We start from the raw sequence: 24,447 nt of genomic DNA, 5'->3' as shown, positions 1-24,447 counted from the left end.
CCGGGTTAGTGGCTGTCGCCACTCTCGGCGCAGCCCCCACCAGCTGCCGCCCAGCCTTCCCCAGGGCTGACGAGAGCTGGTGTCTTTGTCCGCCTAGAGCTCCTTTGCCCCATTCCAGCTGGAAAACTCTTTGGAAACTGTACACTCTTACAAGAGAAGACCACTCTGAATTCATAGCAGTGTTACTGCAGTAGAATTCAGACCTAGCAGTTAGAGTTTTAGGAAAAGTCAGAGTTGTTGGAAAAAAAACAACTACCTCACTGCCCTGGCACCTAGGGTTTAGAGCCGGGACTGGCTTCAAGTACCAGTAGAAAAACACTGTAGTGAGTTGCTGGTGGGAACTCGGGCAGGTGGCTCTGTCTGTCCCATAGACTGTTTTAACCTCACCAGTCTCTCGACGAGACTGCTCTTCACGTATTCCTGACAGGACATCCGAGTCCAGTCTTCAGAGATGTTACTAGGAAGTCTTGGTGCTATTAAGCAACTCTTCAGCCTTTGGGTTGCTTCAGCGAAATAAGCAGATAATGGAAGAGACTCCGGATCGTGCAGGCCTAAACATGAGTATCTCCCCATCTATCTGTTCAAAATTAACTCCGGCTAATGACTACAATATGACTCAATAAGATGTAGAACCACTTTAGGAAAGAGGTGTAGTCATTTTGCCAGACATATTAATCGTAATCATTGATGTGATGACTTGTGCATTGGACTGCTTTGTTGAAGAAAAGCTGTATGATGGTTGACAGTTCAGTGGTCCAGTTTTTCCATTTATTAAGTTAGTGACATTAGATGGCTACTATATTTTATAAAATTCTCTATACTTTGCTTAGTATAGTAGGTTGACTCAAAGTTCTATGTAAGTCAAATATATATATTTTATATATATATATATATATGTAGAATGATTTCAGTTACATAAAAACTAAAGAAAGAAATATGGTGAGTCCTTTTATAAAACAATGCTACAGATACCTGCTGAATAAAACCATGTTTTCAGGGGCACCTGGCTGGTTCGGTCAGTAAAGTGTGTGAGTCTTGATCTCAGGGTCATGAGTTCAAGCCCCACGTTGGGTATGGAACCTCCTTGAAAAAATAAAGTAAATAAATCAAAACAGACACACATTAAAAAAACATGTTTTCGAAATAGGTTTTTGTTGGGTTTGGGAGAGCACATCTGTAATAGGTTTTAATGAATACAAAAAACCATAAGACATGTAGGCACCATTTTCAGCTAACTCAGAATTAAATATCTGAAGTTTAATCATCGGGAAACTGCTAATGGTGCTGAGGCACAATATTCTCTCCCTGCTAGAGTGTCTTCACCGAGCCCTGCTGCGGTAAATATCTTACTATGACATGACCTCAGGGTTAGAGAAGTATTGATTTTTAGTACCATAGTATTCTGCAGTGGTGTGGGTCTTGTGCGGAGCCCCATCTGCAGACCTTGCTCTTTGTATCGGAGCCAGAAAACCCGAGTTTGAGTCTTAGCTTAGTCAACTTTGAACTAGTCCCTTAATATCTTTGTCTATTTCCTCATCTGTAAAATGGAGGTAATTCTCCCTGCCGTACCTACCCCACTGAGGGCCAATGAAGATAATGTATCAGGAGGTCCTCTGTAAACCTGTGGGCTGCGCAGATGGAAGGTTCTGATGCTTCTCATGAAGAGCGTGGAGTTACTGAAAAGTAGGAATCTGCCATTGTCCACAGAGCATGGCGTCTGTAAAGGATTGATTTATAGAGTCTTAACCCAGCATCTTCGAAAAGAGAATGGATGTTCTCTTGATTGGAATATTCCCATTGCTTGGGGCCAAGGGTTGACCCTCTCCGATTCTGTTCCTGTTTTGTGGCTGTTCCAACGTTTTTAGAGGGTCTAGTATTTCATTAAGACTATTGTTTGGAACTAGAAATGTATTTTCCAGTTAGTTAGTTTGTTTGTTTGTTTAAAGAAAAGAGGTGCCTTTGGATGGTCCACGGAATCTTTTTAGCCTGTACAATAGGAAAACTAAAGAACGCAACTGCTGTATAGAGCAGATCGTCAGAAAGTGAGCTGGAGTTCCAACCTGGAATGCCCAGGCACAGGCTCCCTCATTCACAGTACTGGGAAAACATAAGTATGCCCTGTTTCCCTCTCTCCCATGTGCTGGAATTTAGAAGCTTCCTAAGTACTCTGGTCTGAGAATTAGAGATCCCTGTGATAAATGAAGAATCAAATAGAGACAGGAAGTTCAGGGCTGAACAGGGTAAGGAGTCAAGGGAAGAACGGGGCTTCTGGCCATTGTCAGATCTCTGAGGATACTGCCTGTTAGGTTTATCCTCAGCCTCCAAGGACTGGCCCACCTACTTGCTTTTCCCCTACAGCCGCCTGTTGCTTGTGACTAAAGCTCCCCTATTCTCCTAACTTAGTGTGGACCAGGTTAGTGTCTCACAGCTTCCCTCCTGACTTCTTGTCCCTGAAACAAGAGCACAGATCTTTGGAGATTTCCTAGGGCTTTATACTGTGTGGCATAACAACTGTTGGATAAGAAGAGCCAGTAGGAGGAATCTTACAGAAGGTCCAGAACAGTCCGTCAAGATTCCTGATAGCTATTGGGAAGTAGACGGAATGAAGTCTTGATCTTGTTAAGTCACTACTTGGTCTGAAGCCATATGTTCATCTTGAGAACCTTCCATACCCCTCATACTAGGGAATGGAAAGAGGGCTTCCACAAGCAGGCACCAGGCAATCTGAGTGGCCCTGCCTTCGCCTTCCTTTTTTTTTTTTTTTTTAATATTTTATTTATTCATTTGACAGGCAGAGATCACAAGTAGGAAGAGAGGCAGGCAGAGAGAGAGAGAGGAAGGGACAGAGAGCCCGATGCGGGGCTCGATCCCAGAACCCTGGAATCATGACCTGAGCTGAAGGCAGAGGCTGTAACCCACTGAGCCACCCAGGCCCCCCTCTTTTTTTTTTTTTATTAAACCATTTAGGCTACGTGGATGATAGTACTTACTATAAATGGGTATTTTGAAGAAGGTGGGTCTTAACTACACATAGAACTGGCATTGGCAGTATAAATAACGCACAAGAGTTAGAATCCAAAAGACTTGAATTTGAATCTAGTCACATCTGAGCCTCAATTTTCTACTTTTCTAGAATAGGAACAATAGTATTATTGAGGTTAAGAATGTGAGAGTTAAGTAAGTGTTTATTGTAGTTCTCTGTAACCTGCAAAGCACAACACAGCTATTACTTTATTATTCCCTTCAGTGAAAACTTTGACTCTGTCTTTCCCCACACAAAAAATATATAAAACCAACAAAGCAACCAGCCTTTAGCAAAGAAGCTTGGCACCAGGTGGCTGCTGCTCAAGAAACCAGCCCTAGAAAGTGGGAAGAGCATAGCAGCTTTCTCTGCCAGCCATCTTGTTCCTTCCAGCCCCTGCCTGCCTTAGCCAGCCCCGGAGCAAGTAGAAGACGGGAGCCAGTTTCCATAATAAGAGGGGCAATAATGGGAAGGAAGGACAGGGAGAAATAACCAGGTGACCACAGTCAGATGGAAAATTCTGCCCACCCAGCGAGTGACCCATTGTCTCTATAAACTGGGCCAGAAACTGCCGGAGTAACTCTAAAGTCACCTTTCACTTAATCCTGAGTTACCCTCCAAGTGTGATTTCAGTCAAAGAAAAAAGGACTGAGGGTGAGGGAGTGTAATGCCGAAATTGTTCCTTATGGTTGTCTTTATGTCAGTGGCCCTCCAGGTTTTTGAATGCGTACCCCTACCAGTAAAGAAAGCATATGAGCTTATCCTCCCAACCTTTTTTTTTGCCTCCCAACCTTTTAATACTACATCTCTTATTCTGTCAGATGATGTTCCTTTTAGAACATACACAATAAGGAAATTTTTTGAAGAATGCAGTCAAAAATAAAAACCAAAGGAAGTTCTAGTATTTCCCCATCTTAAAGGCACCTGCTGTACCCTGGATGGTAGGGTTATAGGTGATTTTTTTTTTCTGCTTTATTGCTTCTTACAGTTTATAAATTTTCAACAGTAAGCATTTGTTACTTTATAATCAGGAGAAAGAAAAACTTAATGTGTATACTGTTGTTTTCATTTTTTACCAGCAGCATGTAACTGTCAAAATTCTTTAATTCCAATCCTTCCAGCTGATTTGCTCTTCGCCTAACAGGGCTAAATGAAGGCACCTTTGTCTCTCAGCTTGTCTACGTATAATTTCTTTTTTGAACCTTGTTTTTTCTTGTAAGGCTGATTTAATTTAAGGTCTGGTCTGTAAGACACCCTGCGGTCCTGAGAGGAAAACTGTGAAAATGTCTCATGCCTCTCACCGTTGTCCGTGGAGACCCACCTGGCATTCAGCTCAGTGTTGTGTCTCCAGTAGACACTTACGAAGCTGGAATGCCAGTGTGACCAAGGTTGACGAAGATAGATGGTGACAATTGTATTGAGTTCCATGGAAGGGCAATGGGAAGGTTTTTTCCCCCCATCCAAAAATAATTCTTTTGACACACAAGTTTGAAATATTACTTTACAGAATATATGCTTTCCCTAGGATGTGCACTTAAAAGCATTTGTTCCACACTGTAAAATAAAGGATGAATGAGACACTTGTACCTGCCCTCAAAGAGCTTATGATCCAGAACCACCTGGTCAGTTGTGCAGTTGGTGAGCAAAGTAGAGGGACAGTCGAGAATTAACATCCAACCCACCCTTTGCTCACCAAGCCATCCCCCCCAGTGATGTGGAGCTGCAGCCACCGGGAGTGGGGTTGCTGCGTTTGGTAGATAAGAATAAAGGACACGCAGTTAGCAGTTAAATCTGAATTCCAGAAGGACATCAGATAGTTTTTGGTCTATCTCATGCAGTGTTTGGGGCACACCCGGGGCTTTATCTGGCAGCCTTAGCCCTGAGAGTGACTTCTACAAGGTGCGGGGGGGGGGGGGGGGCTTTGCAGGGTGGGGCGAGGAGAGCTGCACGCTTCTTTCTAGTTCATCTACCTAGGAAAGGTTTTGGTTTTTGTTTTTTTAATTAACTGAGTCTAGTGTCCCTGTCACAATCCAGTGATGGAGAGACATGTGTGAACATGATGTCTGATTAGGTTTTATAAGCTGTGTTGGTTCCAGTGGAATACTAAGGAAAGCACAGCCCATCTTACTGAGAAAATCTGTAAACGTTCCGCAAAGCGTTCTTGATCTTGGTCTTGAAAGATGACTAGAACGGGACTTATCAGGGCCATTGTGCCACACTAAGGAATTCCAGCTCGGATGCAATGAGGAAAGATGGTAAAAGATGCATCTACGCCAGAATTAGCAAAATTTTATTACTTACACACTACCTGGTACTTGGAAATGTAAGGTTATGTTTTGTGTAGTTACTTGCCTCAGGCTTCCTACGGCATATTCGTTTTCCCTGGAGACAAGAAGAGGAATTCGTAACAAATCAAAAGGTTTATTTTTTTCAAATGATGAAAGCTTAACCTCTTTAAAATATGTATTGTTACACTTTAGCCTTTTTTAAGAGGAAAAACTGCTACATACATTCGTGGTGTCTCCACTGTGTTAAAGAATAAGGATCATCATTACAAATCATAATCACACGGGTTAGGAATGTCATGGGGGACAGCAGGAACTGTTGGGATGTATACAGCTCTGTCCAGGCAGTCATGAAATACGTCCAGGGTGCCCTGTTTTGTTCTAGTTGTTTGGTACCTTTTCTTGTTCTTAGTGGTTTTACCGTTAGCTGTGACTTGCAAAATCCCATTGAATTGTGTTAGCCTACCTACCTCTGATGGCTCCACTTTTCTAATTTGCTGCCTCTGGTCAACTGTGAACTAAAAAAGGTTGGGACTCATGAGTTGTTTGTAAAGTAGGAATAACCAGGCCACAAGAGTTGGAGGAGTTTTCCTCTGAGCAGGGCCACATTATGACTTATATGGGCCCTTTTCTCCATAAAAAAAAATTCAGAATTTTTATTTTCCAGCTGTTGGTATTTCAGACATCTTCTTGGGGTACCTGACTGGCTCAGTCAGTGGAGCATGTGACTCTTGATCTTAGGGTTGTAAGTTTGAGCCTCACATTGGGGTGTAGAGTTTACTTAAAAATAAAATCTTTAGGGGCGGCTGGATGGCTCAGTCAGTTGAGCATCCGACTTAATTTTGGCTCAGGTCATGATCTCAGGGTCATGAGATCGAGCCCCAAGTCAGGCTCTGTGCTGGGTGTGGAACCTGCTTAAGATTCTCCCTCTCGGGGCGCCTGGGTGGCTCAGTAGGTTAAGTCTCTGCCTTCAGCTCAGGTCATGATCTCAGGGTCCTGGGATCGAGCCCTGCATCGGGCTCTCTGCTCAGCTGGGAGCCTGCTTCCTCCTCTGTCTCTGCCTGCCTCTCTGCCTACTTGTGACCTCTGTCTGTCAAAAAAATAAATAAAATCTTTAAAAAAAAAAAAGATTCTCCCTCTCCCTCTGGTTCTCCCCCCCCACCTAAAAAAATAAATAAATAAAAATGAAATAAAATACAATCTTTAAAAACAACAATAACAACAAAACATTTTCTTTGACCTGAATGTTCTTTGTTTTCTTCTGATTTTAAGAGAAAATAGAGGGGTACCTGGTTGGCTCAGTTGGTTAAGTATCCAACTCTTGATCATGGCTCAGGTCTTGATCTCATGGTTGTGAGTTCAAGTCTGACGCTGGGCTCCACACTGGGAATGGAGCCTACTTTAAAAAAAAAAAATGAATGTTTTTGTGGGCCCTTCCAAGTTTTATGGGCCCTGGCCACTGTGCCCGCTGTGCCTAATGGATAAGATGACAGTAACAGTGAGTAAAATCACTTGAATCTCACTTTGTTTTGGTGCTAGAAGTTTAGAGGATTTTTACTTATTTCTTGGCTCTGTGTTCTGGATAGCTGGAATTATTCAGCCGACTGGCTTCCCTTTAAATGAGGGCATGTTGATCCGTGTTTGAAAAGGTTGGGGCCTGCAGGAGTCCGTGGACTTGTGTTGGGTTAAGTGAGGGCAGAGTGTGGAGAGAAGGCAAGTTCTGAAATATCTTGGACATAAGACATCATTGCAAACTGGTAGAAAACTCTGGAAGCGTTTCAGTAAAGAGGAAGGCTGTGGATAAAAGTCACAGAGGTAGAAATTAAATGAGAAGGAAGAAGAAAATTGACCTGATTAGAGCACAGAGGTCATTGTAGGGCACGTCAAACTAAAGGACGAGAAAGGGAAGGAAACTTCCTGTGGGTGCAGACTAAGGAGTTGGATCTGCTAATGAATCAGTGGTCATCTCAGTTCAGTTTCTAATGAGAACTATTCCTTTCGGCTCTGAGAATACTCGGGCATAGTCAGTCCAGCTTTATTTTCTTAATTTAAACTTTTCTCCTAAGAGCTCAGAGATCATAATTCTTAGGCGATGTAGCTCCCTGCCTCATAATTAAGAGATCAGCCATTGCTGATAGGAGTTAAAAATTGCACAGATGAGAACAATGGGCAGCAAAGCATAATGGAAATGTCTGAGGCCTGAACTCTAGCTTCAGCTCCCCGCCTGGATGTAAAAGCCGCAGACAGGTCCCTCCACCTCTCATCCCAGGTTTCTCATCTACAAAATAACCAGGGGAAGACTAGGTCATCTTTATATGAGGCCATCTTCAACAGCTACTCAGGTGTAAAACCTCATGATTCACTGTCTTTTTCACAAATTGGTACTAAAATATTATGTAATATGATAAAGTGATCTGCGCTTGCCTACAGTAATTATTTTAAATTATTTGGAGTGAAGTTTCTCATTTCATACTCAGTCTGCATCGTGAATTCCTCTCCTTACTGTCCTCTGCCTCGCTCACAGCACCACGAGGATGGTTACAAAGACCTGCAAAGACCGTAGACTAAGAATTTGCTCCAGGGGAGAACCTAATGGAGAGTTTAAGTGTAGTTGTCTGCCTGGCTGTAGCATGATTTATGTGAAACATCCTTCCTTTGGTATTCAACTTAAATATTTAACCACAAAAAAAAAAAAAAAAAAAAAAAGAAGTTACCAGACATTTGAGCATGAGAAATCAGAAATGCATGCAGAATATGCAAAGAGGCCCCAACCTCTCCTTTTACTGTCCTGACTACTGGTTGTTTTGAATGGTCGTTCATTTTCTCCTTTGTTTTAGGGAAACCAAGAGTTATAGGAGATGCTTAATAATACTTGTTGTTCCACTAGCTTGAATTAATGCCTTCTAATGAATCTCCTCTCTTCCCCGTCAATGAAATCTGTATTATCCAATCAGTAGCTTAACTATGCATCGATGAGTTGATTAACTGAACCAAAGAGATGACAGCCTTCCTGGCATCTGCCGACATTGTAAACGAAGTGTAGATGCCATTCATTCTAGATTATTTTCTTGAAAACCTGTTACCGCATTCCCCATTGGGGGCTCCAAGGTATAGACTCTGAAATGGTCGTTATTTTCCTGTTGAACACTTGGTATCATGTGCCTTTTTCCAGGGCGGGAACAGGGAATATAACGAGGAAGGAGTGATCTGCATCCCCAAAGTCTACAGTGAGATTACTGTTTCACGATTCATTCATTCAACGCAAATGTACTCTAACCCCCAACATATCAGTAGATGCAAACAGACAAAAATTCTGTCCTCCTGAAGGAAGACCAGCAATAAATACAATGCATAAGTGAAGACAATAAATGAGTGAGGTATTTCTCATGTTAAAAGGTGATCCATCCTGGGGGGAAGAGAGCAGGATGAAGGGAACGGAAGAAGGGGAGTCTGCAGTTCTACATGGTGGAGCATGGGGGGCTGTGTGAGCCTCGCAGAAGGGGTGACGGTCAAGCAATGCCTTGACGTCAGGGAGAGAATCATGCGGTCTTATAAGGGAAGAGCATTCTAGGTGGAGGGAGCGCAGGAGTGGCTTCTGTGACTGGGGATGCTGCGCTAACAGCCACCAGGGCCAGGATGAATAAAACAGGGCTCCGTACCCTCAGGGAGCCGAGGAACAAGATTCAGACTTGCAGTTAAGGGCAGCCAGAAAGCTGTGTAAGAACTGCGGTGGGTAGGTTTTTTTTTTTTTTTTAACGTCTCTGTGTTGAATAATACAAACAAAGTAAACATATGTGAAATTCTTCCCATTGTGTGACTGAGGCTAGGTAAGTGGGGGAGTAAAGCCCTGCTTACTGGGAATGCTTCTTCACACCCCTGCCCGGAACTGGTCTCTCCCTCAGAAGCCTCTGGCTGAGGCCACTCACTCTCGCCCCCTGCCCTGACTCCTAAAGGCGATGGTGGATCTTTAGTTCAGACCTCATGTGGGCCTCACTGGAACCCTAGTCAACTGAAGACTGGGCCTCTGCTCTCCCCCTGAGAGTGAATCTTGGCAGAAGGCCCTCCCTGTGCATCATTGGCTATTGGGACTCTGGGCTGGGAGGAGAGAGATTTGCAGACACCCCACTGCTTGCCCACCCAACCTAACCGTGACCTCACCTCACGTTAGGGAGTCCTGACCTCCTACACAGAGGATGCTCTGTCAGGTTCCCTTCAAGACCCTTCATTCAAGCTCAAACCTCCTTTCATTCTCGCCTCCTCTCAATGACTGCCCTTCGCCAGCCTTCTCCGCCCCCAACAGCACTCTACTCTGACAGGTGGGTAGGATTTTTATCCCATTTTTATGATCGAAGAGGAGACAGGTACTCAGAAGTGAAATAATCTACCCCAAACCACACTGCTATGAGCGACAGAGCCAGTCCTTTTGCTCCTGTACCAACCCACCAATCCATCCGGAGACTTGTCGCTCCTCCCTTGCCGTCTGCCAGCCCTGGGCTTGCCTTCAAAAGGACATCCTGTGTGTGAGGTCTCTGGGGATGGGGTAGGGGGGTGCGAGGGAGGTGAAGATCCTTCCTGGGTGTGCTGACTTGGAGAGCTGGCATGTCGCTGTCCACCGACCCCTAGACTGTCCTGCCCAGAGCTGCCAGGATCCTCTTTCTCTTCCTCACTCTTCTGCCTCCTCAAGAACCTTCTTTAGTTTCCTGTGGCTTTTTATAGCAAATCTCCTTCCTTAGTTAAGCATTCTGACTCTTCCTTTCAGTGGCTGCCCACTCCCCTCTCTAAAAAGCCTTCGTTTTCAGCCTTGAACTCTCTGGTTCAGCTGCCTCCACCACCCACATAGGATTTAGTAGCATTAAGAGACCCGTCCCTTCTCCAGGACCTCCTCTGTATCCGTGAGTCCCCGGTACGACAGCAATCTTCCTAGATGCTCCGACTCCAAGGAAACTGTCCCCTTATGCTCCGTCCCCTCGGCCATTATAAATCTGTGTTTGCGGATGTGTTACTTGGTACTGGTCCCTGAATGTGCATTTGCTCTTCCCAGCTAAATTGTAATCACTTTGAGGGCACAAACCAAATCTCATAATTCCATAAATACCTGAACAGAATAAATTCTTGTTAATGATCTGACTGACTCGTCTTTTACTTACTGGGTTTATAAATTCTTAACATTCTGAAAATCTTCTCTCTCAAAAAACCCTCAGACTCTTAACAATCAGAAAATAAAGTTTAAGGTCCCGGCACTCAGCAGTTTTGAGTTGCACTTTTAAACTCACTTCTTAATCCATTTCAGGGTTCCCGATTGTTCCCGGTTAATTCTTCTTACCGAGGGTGTATTACACTTGCCCAGCATTGAATGATATGGAAAGAATGGCCTTTCTTTTACTGCATAACTGACTTCACTTTTGTTCACAGGTTAAAATCAGCCCTTCCATTCCACTGCAGTATTATATTGGTGGCATTTTTATTTAAGAAAAAAAAGCTTTCTTCCACATGAACTTTTGTTACAAATCAGTTTATTGGGGCCAATCAATGGGCAGGACCTATGAAAGGGTGTGGATTATCTGGTTAGTCCTTTGTGTGGCAAAAGGCTTAGATACTGCTTAGTACTTTGTTCATTCTTCATCATGTAAAGAAGTGTTTTTTTGAAGGATCAACACCTGACTGAGCCCTGCCTTTTTCATGGAAATGTTTTCACCTGAGTTGCTTCTTATGGCACCGAGAATTAGTTAACTAATACTTATTTAACCTTGGAACAATGTTTATCATAATCCGATTGGCAGATAATCATTTTATTTAGGCCCATTTCTTTATTATATCAGGAACTAGCAAATCTCAGTAAAGAGTATGCTGGGAACAATTTTTTTTTCTCCTTCAAATAAGTTATCATTCTACTTTTTTCCTTTCCATCAAGGGGCATATTTCCATGCTGTAGGCTTAAGACTAGAGGATTTCCCCTCTTGGGTTGAACTCTACTTTTATTTTTTAAAGCCAGCTTTCCTATTACGTGCTGCTGGCAACTTTTCATCCAGAATGTTCTCCAGTATGATTTACCACATTAACACACTCAGAGTTGTTTTTTCATGATAAAGCTTCCTCATGAGCATTACCACTAATTAATAGACAAAATGACCCAGCACAATGTAATTATTTGGTAATGATTTTCGGTGTTTTCGTAAAGATGAGCTTTACAAGTCAAGGCCTGAACTTGCCTGGGTCGTGACCTCTCTGCAGTGTTTGCAGTCTTGTTAAACAAGGAGTAGAGCAAAACATAAATTAGTGTTTCCATTATAAGTTGCTGTACGTTTCCCAGTCTTTCAACACTCCAAAGAGCATAGTCATGGTTAAACGTAAGAGAAAGTTTCACTTGGAAAATGGCAATTCCTGCTTTCTGGAGTGAGTAAGAAGCTTCTTCCTTAAGGCCTTTCTTCTCGGACCAATGTGTGGCCCTCCTGGAGAGGAGACAAGATGAGGGAGTTTGAGTGTTGGGCTATAGAACATTAAAAACCTTAGGAAAAGGAGAGATGACAGTTGCCTTTCATTGTAGTGAGGATGTACTAGCCTGTGTGGCGGCCCTTAGCATGTGTTAGCCTTCAGGGTTGTGTTCCCAAGGTTAGAGATGGAATTTAGCGTTGAGTGTTAAAGTACTACTCTTCTGTGATAGTAGAAATGTGTATGTCTTTGTGTGTATAATTACCCCGACTCCCCAGTTTTTGTTTTCCTTATTTTGCCCTCAGACTTATGTATTTCTGCTCCTTCTGGCTTGGACTATCCTTCCCCTTCATCTTTCTAGTCAACCCACTCGTTCCTTAAGACTCGCTTCCAGAGAAAGAACAGATGTTTCTCTGCCCCATGTTCCCTCCCTCTACCATGACGGCCTGTGCTTAATACCCCCCACTTGCCCGTAATGTATCCTCCTTACCTCTTTTGTAGCTGTCTCTCTCTGTTTACAGGGTCTGTTCCAGGTTCGTCTAGGAGCTTGATAAAGGGCTGCTGATAATGTGTTTGATTTTTAGCTAGTTGAGTTCTTGAATGATAATAATGATTATCCTTCAGTCTGTATACTTCACAGGAATACTGTCCCATGGTCTTTGCGTAGTCATCTGTATGCCAGTCTCTAACTGTGCCAGAAGGGCTTGACTTTGCTTCTCTGATATGCCTTTGTTTGTGTTGGTTCATTTTCCATTATTGGCACAGTAGGTGGACAAAACCAGTGAATAAGACTGAGAACGCACGATCTGCCTTACTGATAGTGGTATAATGTTTACAAAACCCAAACTGAAACTGTTTTGGCATCCGATCGTCAATTTCTTAATATCTTTTCCTGCGTTTATTTTAATTTTCACATAATAATTTATTTTTTCATTGATTTTCTTTTTTTTTTTTAAGATTTTATTTGTTCATTTATTTGGAAGAGAGATGGTAAGAGAGCGTGAGTAGTGGGGAGAAGGAGAAACAGGCTCCTTCCCAGGACCCTGGGATCATGACCTGAGGTGAAGGCAGATATTTAACTGACTGAGCCACCCAGGCACCCCTATTTTCTCATTTTAATATCCTGAGTTTCTAAGGTCCATGAATAGGTTTAATGATTGTATTAAAGGCTTATCTTTGGAGTAAGTGTGTACCATAAATCTAGTGACATAGTTTAAAATGCATTCCTTTTCTATTTTCCAAGTAAAGGTTTTTTAAGATGTGTTTTTCTTCATCAAGAACAGCAGTATAGGGGCACCTGGGTGGCTCAGTGGGTTAAGCCGCTGCCTTCGGCTCAGGTCATAATCTCAGGGTCCTGGGATCGAGTCCCGCATCGGGCTCTCTGCTCAGCAGGGAGCCTGCTTCCCTCTCTCTCTCTCTCTCTCTCTCTCTGCCTGCCTCTCTGCCTACTTGTGATCTCTCTCTGTCAAATAAATAAATAAAATCTTAAAAAAAAAAAGTTTTTAAATAAAAAAAATTAAAAAAAAAAAACAGCAGTATACAGTTTTGGATTCTGGATCTGGCTTCCATTCCTGGATCCATCATATATTAGTTATTTGACCTTCAACAAATTACTTGTATCTGTGAGATTCAATAGCTCCATCAGTAAAGCAGAGAGAATACAAGTACTTAATTCTCAGGATTATATGAACATGAAATGAGACATTGATCTCAAGAGATGCCATTCTGCAAATAGCAAATGGGAGTCTCCATATTGAATGGTGGGAGACCCAGATCCCTTCCCCCATCTACTCCCAGTATGCCGGAAACTAGGCTTTATAGCCTTCAGGAAGAAGATTGGAAGATTCTTTCCTAGGAAAAATGTACACAACCTGACCTTTGAAGGACCCCCAATCATCAGCCAAGTCTTATCTGATCATCCTGTAGTGAAGCCCTCAGACTAAGAGCTTCTAGTCACTAGTTTAGCTCTTAAATCTGAATAGTCATCCAGCAATCACCAGATCCTCGAGGGAAAGCTCCAGTGAACAAATAGGAAAAAAGGGACTCCGGGGAGACAAGACAAAGCAGAAAACAGAAGAAAATATTACAAAATCTGTAATAGTCACACAAATCTAAAATAAGGTATCATACCCATTAAATACAATAAGACATAGTAAAAAAAAAAAAAAATTCAAGAAACAAGAAAGAGCTCTTAGAAATGAAAATATATTATAGAAAGAACTTAATATAAAGGTTGGAAGATAATGTTGATACTAACCCAAAAAGTATTTGAAAGAGAAAGGTAAAAACCAGGAACAAAAAAAAAAAAAAAAAGGAAAAAAAAGTAGAAACTTAGTCTTAGTAGACCAGTATGCAACTAAAGGAGGTTTGGGGGTGAGAGGGTAGAGGGGTATAAAAACCCCCCAAAAACAAAAGCAGAACAGAAAATGAATGAAAAGAAATATCAAAGAAATAATCTAAGCTATTTCCTAAAACTGAATCATTTTTCAAGTTAGAAAGGAACCATCTAGCACCAGCAGACTGAGCAAAGACTTGCCTCAAGGTGTGTGATTTTAAAATCATAGAATATAAAGGTAAGGAGAAGGTCCTTTAAAATTTAAAAAAAAAAAAGAGAGAGAGAGAGACAATATCAGAATAAAATCCGTCTTCTAGCCAGCACCACTGAAAATGAAAAGACAATAGAGTAATGCCTTCAAAATTCTGGAGGGAAAATTATTTTTAGCCTTGTTCTCTGTGCCTAGCTGAACTTTCAGGTATAGAGTGGACGGTATAAATGGTGGAATAAAAGCATTTCCAGACGTTCAAAGTCTTTGCATTTTTACCTCCTGTGCACCCTCTCTCAGGAAGTTATTGAAGTAGGTGCACCGTGGAAAAGGGGATGAATGCAGACAGACCAGGATGTAGGGGATCTGACAGAAGAGAAGAAAGTTCTAGAACTGCAGCTGTGCAGCAGCAATCCATCCAGTCTCTCTGAGAATAGAGGGCTCCAGGAGGGGGATGTCTTAAACAAACAGATAAACTTTAAAATTCCCTGACAAGTTTGAATGTATTAGAAGGATATTCATGGTTGTGTTTGTTTGGGGATGAACTTGTAATAGGCACTTGGTCAACTAAGCAGAGGGAGAAAATGGCAGTTACCAAGTCTAATAGATACAAAATACTTCCTAGGAAAGGAAATGTAATAGTATATTACATGGCTTAGCTGTCAATCATATATATAATCATGATAAATACTGAATGTAGCTTTATTCAAAGACTATGACATAACCACATTGGAAGGGAAGGACAAGAAAAGGAGCACAGGGCAGGGGGTTGTGAAAAAGTAATATTAAATCCCCATCTTCAATAATAGGTGGTCAATAAAATTTAAAGCTTAAAACAAAGATCTAAAAATAGTGGTATAACCTTTTATTTAAAGAAAAGGAGGTAAATACAAGAAGAAAAGCTTAAGAGCTTAAAATGATTGCCTTTGGAGAGAGGGAATCAGGAATGATGGCGTAGGCCTGCTATAGGTTTTAAACATTTTTGGTATGCTTTGGGGTTAAAAATAAAACTGAAATTTTAAAATATTAAATGACACAGTTATGTAAAGCACTTGGCACCCTGCCTTTTACAGATAAGTATTGAATAAATGTAAACAATTATTGTTAACCTTCTCCTTGAAAATTTTTTTTTTATTTTAGAGAGAGAGTGTGTGAGCGGGAGGGGCAGACAGAGAGAGAAGCTCAAGCAGACTCCATGCTGAGTGCAGAGCCTGATGCAGGGACTCTATCCATCTCATGACCCTGAGATCAGAACCTGAGCCCAAACCAAGATCAGACGCTTAACTGACTATGCCTTCCCCTCCAGGAACCTCCATCCTTCTCCTTCTTAAAAGCATTATAAATCTTTGCTAAGTGGGTGATACAGACTTCCAGTTCATTCATTTCCCTTTTTCAGTCCCCACCATACGTACGCCATGTTGGCCGTCAGAAATGGATTACACCATATATTTCAGTATCTTTTTATTTGGCATGTATGCCTCCCTGTCTTACTCATTCATTATTTTATCGACGTGAATGACAAGAAGAAGCTGTTGCCTTTCTGAATCCTGTGCTTGCTACTTTCCTTTAGATTTTCACGAGGAAAAACTGAATTTCATTTTTTTGGCCTAACCACCTGCATTTCTGCAGTTAAATAAATGGATCTTGTTCAGGCTTACTCTAGTTTCCTAACCAGTCTTACCCTGCATTTTAACACATTTTCTCCCTGTGATCAGGGCCGCAAGCTTCTTATCATCGGGACCACTAGCCGCAAAGATGTCCTTCAGGAGATGGAGATGCTCAATGCTTTCAGCACCACCATCCACGTGCCCAACATTGCCACAGGAGAGCAGCTGTTGGAGGCTCTGGAGGTGAAAATGAGTCAACGGATCTAAAAAGTGTCTGTTAGAAAGGAGTGAGGTTGGGAATAATGCTAAGGAGGTGTGGAGGACATTGCCCCCGGTGCCTGGTTTCTGTGCTAACCTGGAACAGGGCACCTGGGATATACCTTCAGTCATTTCAGGACTTCAAGGAAGAGATGAATGTCATTGAAAGTGAATGAATCTCCCATTCCTTGGTGTAGGCAGCTCCCAGCCTTCCAGGAATGAATTACTCTGTGCCCACCAGGAGAGATGCATGCAGATTACATGAGCCAGAAACTCGGAATGGGAGAAGGGGAGGATAGAGTGGTAGAGTCATCAATATGTGGAAAACTTGGTCATTTGCAATAGCTTTCCACTCATTTACTTGCACTTAATAAATTGGCGCAGTGATTAAAACCTTAGAGACTTCAAAACTATAGAAGTTGAAAGGGACTGCTTTATTAACAAGTTCATAGTATGGAAATGTTTACTTAAAGTTTTTGAGGATGACAGAGTTTAAATTATTAAAAATGTAACCTTCATTAAACTTTTGATTAATATCAATGTACACAGGTGACTTGGGGAGATCTGGAAAAGATGTCGTGTGTAGTGATTTGTTCAGCAGTGGTAAAAGCTTCTTAAAATTCTCAAGACCCATGCAGTTGGAGCATACTCCAACAAAATAGAAATCATCTCTATGATAAATATCTCCAGATTACCTATGTGAGCAGCCCTTGGTCTGAGGTCGAGTAAGATTTAAATATAGTCTCTGCTTTGACACATGTGAAAATTTTTAACTGATGCTTATTAGCGGGTTTGAAGCTTTTTTTTCTCCCTGCCCCCAGCAAACGTATCTCTGAATTATAATGGAGGTCTCTAGGAAAACAGGATTTAGGATACCCGTTTTCACATTCGTTAATTGTACCTAATGGGGGTGAAGAAGGTCAGGTTGGATTTTAAAATAGGAGACAATCCTGTCAATGTGAACCAGTCAGGTAGTTGTTACTGCACTGTTCTTTCAAGGATAAATGCGAGCATTAACTCCCGTTGTTGATGCACTCCTACAAAAGTGCTTTTGTCCTTTTTATTGCTTTTGTAGCTTTTGGGCAACTTCAAAGATAAGGAGCGCACCACGATCTCGCAGCAAGTCAAAGGGAAGAAGGTCTGGATAGGCATCAAGAAGCTGCTGATGTTGATCGAGATGTCGCTCCAGGTAAGATGCTGCGTTCTCCCCAGGATGCAGACACGGGATCTTCGTGACGCACCAAGAGGTTTTTATATGTCTTTTGCTAAGGTTTTGCTTTAAAGATTTTATTTTAAGTAATCTCCATACCCAATGTGGGGCTCAAACCCATGACCCCAAGATCAAGAGTCACCTGGTCCACTGACCGAGCCAGCCAGGTGCCCCTCCTTTGCTAAGGTGTTGCTTTTTGGTTTTGCTTTTTTAAGGTTTTATTTATTTATTTGACAGAGAGAGACACAGCAAGAGAGGGAACACAAGCAGGGGGAGTGGGAGAGAGAGAAGCAGGCTTCCCTCCGAGCAGGAAGCCCAATGCGGAGCTTAATATGGGGCTGGATCCCAGGACAGTGGGCTCATGACCTGAGCCGAAGGCAGATGCTTAATGACTGAGCCACCCAGGCTCCCCTTTTGCTAAGGCTTTAATTAGTTTGTTATAATTCTCTTATTTCTGTACTCAAGTTGCTATTAGTGGCCTGCTTCTAAGACCAAACAATAACTTATTAATACTTTTCTAACTTCTTAAAATTCACAAATGGAAGAAAAGATTATAAAGTTACTTTCCATTTTAATTAGGGAATCATTAGATCTTAGAACTAGAAAGGGCTTCAAAGTGGCAATTGCTCTCCTGTCATCACTGCCCACCCCCATTTTAGAGATGAGAGTACTGAGTGTCCCACCAGTGGTCAGTGGGTTTTCCACGGTCACAGCCAATTATCGATGGAAGGAAGATGGCATCATTTATCAGAGGTCTGGAAGCTACTGTGCCTTTCACCAAAAGGGGCCTGGGAGACTGTTTTAAGGGACAAGCTAATTGAATTATACAGAGTAGACTTTGGGTGTCTGTATTTTCCTCTGGCTGGGCTCCTCGAAATTTCATGCAAACTACTGTAGGGTTAAAGCATCCAGGATCACAAAGAAGACTGAGCCCTAGGCCAGCGCCTGGGCAAAGGCAGGTGAAATTTCTCTGGGACTTTTTCATGTCTCCTGGCAACTTACCTTTCCTCTTTTGGGAACTCCACCCCTCCACGTGTCCGTCCTGGGTCTTCCTATCCTTATCTGGCACACTGGCTAGATAATAAATGTATTCCTGCCAAGGTCTGTGACTTCAGGGACCTTGGCTTTTACTCACTGTTTGAATCCATAGTCCCTGGAACAGAGCCGGACACACAGTCGGGTACTCAGGGAACTGTAGTCACCTGGGTCCATCCCAGTTCACTGGTGGACAGACTGGCCGCACCGTTGGCATTGTGTGTCACTGCTCAGGCCTGCCCTCTTGGCCCTGTGAGCGGAGCATGGCAGAAGTGAAGTTTCACTTCCATGGTTACACCGGAAACAGGCTCTTGGACCAATAACAAACGGAGAACGCGAAGTGAATGCTTTTTCATCTTTGCTGGTACACTTATTTTGAAACAGAATTGTGGCTTTCAGAAACCTAGAGTTGAATGTATGGAACATTCAGCGGATTGAAATTTAGTTATTTTCCACAACGAGTGGTAAATTGAAGTTACAAACTAATCACTTGGCTTAAGATTATCCTTGGTAAAGGTGCATATACAGATGTCTTAGCTCTTTGCTTGGGAAAAGATAAATCTGTCAAGACAGTCAACTCTACTCTTCATTTTTTGGTTTCAGCATAATTTTTTTTTTTCAATAATTGCCTAGGAGAAACTATGTGGGCTTTTCACTCCAGCCCCTACCCCTTCTTCCTTTGATGCCTGCGGGTCAGCGATCACCTCAGTGCCTCTTGTGTATGTGGGGCAGAAAGCGAGAGTGGGGCACTGAGGCCTCATCTTCAGCGACTGACACTTCATAGGCCTCTGAGTTTGAACCCCTTCTTGTCAAATGGATTTCGTGCAGCTGAGTGAATTCTCTTCAGATCTGCCTGAGAGAGACCAAGCCTCAGTGGAGAGGCATGAAGTTGAGCAGAATATAAGTCATGTTACCTCTCTGTTCACGATACACGATTCTGTTAAAACTTGCACAGTGCTGAGGATCTGCTCTGACTGGATGTCACCTGAGGGAATAAAGTCATTTATCTAGATTACTTTTTTCCTCCCTTTCTCTTGACTTTTAATTCCATAGCTACAGGCAAGTCAGTAAGTCGTTGCTCACACATATTAAATATATTTAATGGGCAAAGACCTGCAAGCACTGACTACAGCTGAGTTCCAGCCAGTTCCATTTTTTTTTTAAAGAACTTGACAATTGATTCATATGTAATTCTATTCCCAAAGAGGGAAAATGTTTCGTTAGCTGTTCACACTTTTTCTTAGTCCTTTGTAGTCTGACCTCTTAACTTTGCTACATTTGAAACTTCTGTTCGATGTTTTTCTGGAATAGAAGAGAAGAAATCTTAAAAAAAAAAAAAAAAAAAATGTGGTTGGGGGGGTCTAGTTGCACGTTTCCCCACAGCTGCACCGACGTTTGAAAGCTCTCCCTGGAGGGCAGGGAGTTCCCTCTTGGGAAACAGACTCCTGCCCTGGAACATTTTTTAAAAGTTAGGTATGTTTCTTACCATAAAAATTCATCTTGAGGAATTAAATATGTGTTTAATGATCATTTTTAAGATAACTTCACATCTCTGGTGGACCAATGAGAACAAAATATAATTAAATAAATTAGTATAAGCATGAATATAAAAGGAAAATGAATAGAGAAAATTAATAATATCCTGAACTTGGCTCCCTGCACCAAAATTCCCCTATCTTCTCCTAAAAGATTTTATTTTTAAGTCATCTCTACCCCCAACTTGGGGCTCAAACCCATAAGATCAAGAGTCACATGCTCCTCAGCCTGAGCCAGCCAGGCTCCGCTATCATGATGTTTTTCTGCCGCAGGAGACCCGGGTAATCCAGCAACCATGTTAGGGGAGTCACCCCACTCTTCATTTTTTTTTTTTACTTTCAGAACCATTTTTTTCATTAATTGCAAAGAAGAAACTGCATGGAAGACCAAGGCTAAGAAAAGCTAATGTGTCGATCGTGAAAAGTTAATAAGCTACTGTTTTAGTCATTTACTCAACCTCAGTTGGTTTAAGTTTGGTCTCACTTTCATGTGTTGGATGAATCCTGGGACTTGGATGCCCTTCAGCCCCATGTGAACAGCCGTCATCTGGCCTCACACATGTCCCCTCCGACTTGCTTCCTCCTCACACAGCGCCAGCTAAGGGGGCGCTCGGCTGAGGTGCCTGGGAATGACCAGCTGGGTCGCTTGCAACCTCGTGCACAGTAATTCTCTGTGCCAGGAAATCCTGTTCACTCCCGAATGACGTAATCTGCTTCGCTGTGTATCAGAATACTGGTCAGGGAGCAGGTAACATATTTCTGTGACTCAGCAGGGCACCAGTGGATGTATGAAACCAAGCATTTCCTTGACATGAAGCGCATAGTTATTAGACGGTACCATTAACCCATGTTCTTTATTTCTGCTGATGTATTTAGATGGATCCTGAATACCGTGTGAGAAAATTCTTGGCCCTCTTAAGAGAAGAAGGAGCGTAAGTACACACAACATTAGGGCCGTCCGCCAGACTTAGCACTCTACTCAGTCCTGGTGCCTGTTCTAAGCGTTGCTTTACAGTGCATAAACATTTGAATTCTCAACCTCTCTTGGACAACTTTGTTTCCATTTATTAGCCTTCTTCACTGTGTTGTAGGTCTGAGAGACCAAGCAAGGAAGTTGGTTGTACTGTTGGTTTGCTCTCCTTGTCCTGCTTCGCGAAACTTCCTTGTCGCAATGCAGGAAAAAACTCGATGGTACATATTTATTGGAACCTGCTTTTAAATGCATGGGGCTACGACGGTTTTCTTTTGTGAAATGTTATCTAATAGCAAATGCATAGTAAAAAAAAATGTAGAAAACCCATTAAGGAGCTTTTAGTGATTTTGTGATAAATGGGTTTTTTGCACACCCTCACCTGCTTTTTCTGTTTCGGGTGTTTCTTTTTCAGTAGCCCCCTGGACTTTGAAAATGGACTCTTTGAACACGCACAGTGACCAAGGGACGTGACCAAGGTGAAGAGTGAAGACGGCCTGGGACCTTCACTCAGCTTGCTCAAGATCCTAGACAAAGTGAAATGTTCCCTGCCTTCGACATGTGCTCACTCTGCATGATGAGTGCAATAAAACTCCCTTCCTTGTGCTTACTCAGTCCGTTTTGTGGAAGGTACACATTTGCTCTAGAACGCTATGCTTCCCTCTCTGTGCAAGCTAGGATGATTTCTTCTTCCCCGGTCCTGAAGTGTGGGAGAGTCTCTGCACTTGGGAGCGCTACACATTTCAAGCTCCCTACCACCATCTCCACCCCAGACCTCTCAGTAAATGTAATGATGTTGTAGGACAGCACCTGGCCTGTTATAGAAGGAAGACTTTCTAAATGTAAACCAGGAGCAGTGACTTAGAGGTATGGGTTCAGAGGGATAATCTTACAGCTCGCCTGTACTAACACTAAAGCTACTTGGGTATTTGGTTAAAGGTTCTCCCAGAAGACTGGTTGGTTACTTTTGCCTCAAGAAACAGGGCTTTGGATTTCTAAGATGTGGTTCGCAGTCATTTTCAGAGATGTTCCCAAGCTGTAGCCAGGAGATCTTTCTTAATAGAAAGTCCGAATGCCACTGTGTTGGCCGTGGCATCCCCTCAGTGTTAACTCATGTGCTCCGTGGCAAGAGATGTGGCCGCCATGACCACGTGGTAGCTGTTGTTAACGACTTGGGAAAGACCTGTATGGAAAAAGCCTACGCCCCTGAACGGAAAGGAGTCATTAAAATAAAGTCATTTATAAACCTCTCAGCACTAATTAGTGTCCAAGTCTAAATGGGAAAATACAATATTAGAGGCGTATTACTAGTATCACCATTTTTCTTTTTCCTCAGCTTAATGACTTAGAATTTATTCTTCCTTAATTTTAAACCCTCTATGCTATCTAGCGTTGAAATAAAACACTATTCTCCAGAAGAAACCATTTTCGAGCCCTCACCCTGAGACTTTTAACATCCATTCCAGTATGTTTAACACACTTCCTGTCCCCTCCACACGCTCCTTCCAAGGGGAAGGAACACCAGTGGTTTGTCTGGTAACTGAGTCAGAAGGAATGGGTCAGGTCATCATATCGGTGAGGAGACTTAGGAAGCGCACCACTGCCTCCCCACCATGGCTTCGAATGCAGGGACGAGCAGTCAGCAGCCACCTGAAGGTGCCTCTTGCCGTCCGTGAGGCTTGTGGCCACAGTGGCACTTGGGTGTAGCTGTCATTTGTGCCCATGGTAGAAGGCAGATTATCTCCAGATCCCGCCATCTGTATATTTTTGGTTGACTTCTGTGTCATAGCTACTTCATTTTGGGTTTTCAGCCCTAGCTTATTTTGTGGCTTTTTAAAAAGTACATTTTGTATTGTGTAATTCTGTGATCCCTGATGGCCAGTACCCCGGGTCCCCTGATCTGTTGTGCTTGCCTCTTTTCTCCTCCCAGGAAAGCCACACACATTGTATTAACTTATGGCTCTCGTTAAATGATCTTTATGTCTTTGTGTTTTGTCCAAAACTATATTGAAAAATATAAATATATTGTTTCATGCAAATGAAGGAATGCAATAAAGAGTACCTATACTCGAAAACATTCTGTAGACCATGTTTTGTACAAAACGACACGTAACTGATAGGAACGTGTGAAGAGAACCGGGGCTCAGGAAAGCCCCTCCTTGTCTTAACGAGCCTAAGGAGATGGAGGACTTTTATTTAAAAATCTCTGGGTTTCATTATTTAGGAAGCATACTCCGTTGAAGAGAGAAATATATCAATAGCATATTTTCAGGAATTAATGCACAACAAGAACCTTCATACTTATTTTGCTTATTTCTGCCTTATTAAAACACTGAAGCAGACCAAAGCCATAAATGGGTTAGTAATAATCCAGAAAGGAAAATTGTTTCTCAATTAGAGTTCCTCCTTTGAAATGTGCGAACCGAGGGATTCAAACACTCTCAGTGGGATTTCTTCACATGGTTCATTTTTGGAATCCTTTTTGCATTTTTCTGAGCTGTCGGATCTCAGCCTAAAAGCCCGATGCTTAGAGTTGGATGAGGTTAGGACGAAAGGCAGCTCAGAGAATCAGCAAGGCTCAGTGCAAAGAGGCCATCTCCCCAGTTGTCCACACCTCCTAGGAGGACCCCGGGGCTACCCTGGGCCCTGCATAACCTTGGGAAGGTAGGGTCGTGAAGCTGTCCTTGTGCACTTCAAAGCTGCCCCGGGCAGAGGGTGAGAAGTGTACAACGTCACAGGCCTAGCGACAAAGCAAAGGAGACCGGCAGCTGCTGCTTTAGATTTCTTCCTATATGGATGCACTGTGAACAGGCTAGTTTTTGTCAGAAGATATAATTAAAACCTCAGAAAAGGAGGTTATCTCATCCTTTCTGTATTTGTACATCTTCACTGAAATACCTTCAAAACTATATAACCGAGCGGCCCCTGGGTGGCTGTCGGTTGAGCGTCTGCCTTCGGCTCAGGTCATGATCTCAGGGTCCTGGGATCGAGTCCCATATCGGGCTCCCTACTTGGCGGGGAGCCTGCTTCACCCCCTCTCTCCTCCTCCCCCTGCTTGTTCTCTCTCTCCCGCAAATAAATAAAATCTTTAAAAATACATATAGCAGAAAAACTATAATGGTGCCTAAAATCTGAACACGGTTTGCTTTAAGGCTGTCTTTTCATGTCCTAAAAATTACGGTGAACAGCCTCTGGTTTAAGTTTCAACAGCAAATCACGGAGTAGATTCAAGTGTGTAATAATCAAATCCCGGTAAACAGACCTATTGATGCACTGAGTCAGCAAAAAACAACCAAGCCAGGCCAAGCGCAGAAGGTAGAAGCGAGACTTCCCGTCCCTTGCCTGGCCACCTGATTCATAAACCTTTTCAAAGACGACGCCGGGGAAGGTGTGGATAAAAGTTCAAAAAAGCATGTCAGTTTCAGAAGTTATTGCAAAATGATCTAGAGTTTCTCCTCCACTGGCAAGCAGTGCCAGGACCGGGCCATGGAGCCGAGCCACAGAGGGCGTGTGCTGTGCGGACACCAGGGCATGACGACGCTCCACGGAGTGC

The 24,447-nt window shown here is 42.7% G+C and overlaps 1 protein-coding gene across 2 annotated transcripts in view; it reads left to right on the top strand.

Annotated features, from left to right (window-relative positions):
* Positions 1 to 22,969, top strand: part of NSF (N-ethylmaleimide sensitive factor, vesicle fusing ATPase) — a 147,812-nt gene extending 124,843 nt beyond the window's left edge. Inside the window, exons 18-22 of one of the 2 annotated variants that reach the window (XM_045985641.1) lie at positions 15,995 to 16,129; positions 17,220 to 17,333; positions 20,801 to 20,856; positions 21,016 to 21,115; positions 21,310 to 22,969. In XM_045985641.1, the coding sequence (XP_045841597.1) occupies positions 15,995 to 16,129; positions 17,220 to 17,333; positions 20,801 to 20,856; positions 21,016 to 21,115; positions 21,310 to 21,312 (408 nt within the window). In that variant the 3' untranslated portion in view covers positions 21,313 to 22,969. The remainder of the gene's footprint in view (positions 1 to 15,994; positions 16,130 to 17,219; positions 17,334 to 20,800; positions 20,857 to 21,015; positions 21,116 to 21,309) is intronic. The other variant, XM_045985642.1, reaches the window with a different exon arrangement.
* The last annotated feature ends 1,478 nt before the right edge of the window (positions 22,970 to 24,447 follow it).

The sequence above is a fragment of the Meles meles genome, chromosome 18, assembly GCF_922984935.1.
Source record: "Meles meles chromosome 18, mMelMel3.1 paternal haplotype, whole genome shotgun sequence".
In the NCBI taxonomy this organism is placed as follows: domain Eukaryota; kingdom Metazoa; phylum Chordata; class Mammalia; order Carnivora; family Mustelidae; genus Meles; species Meles meles.
The sequence above is the reverse complement of the archived record's forward strand: the minus strand, read 5'-3'. Positions and strand labels throughout refer to the sequence as shown.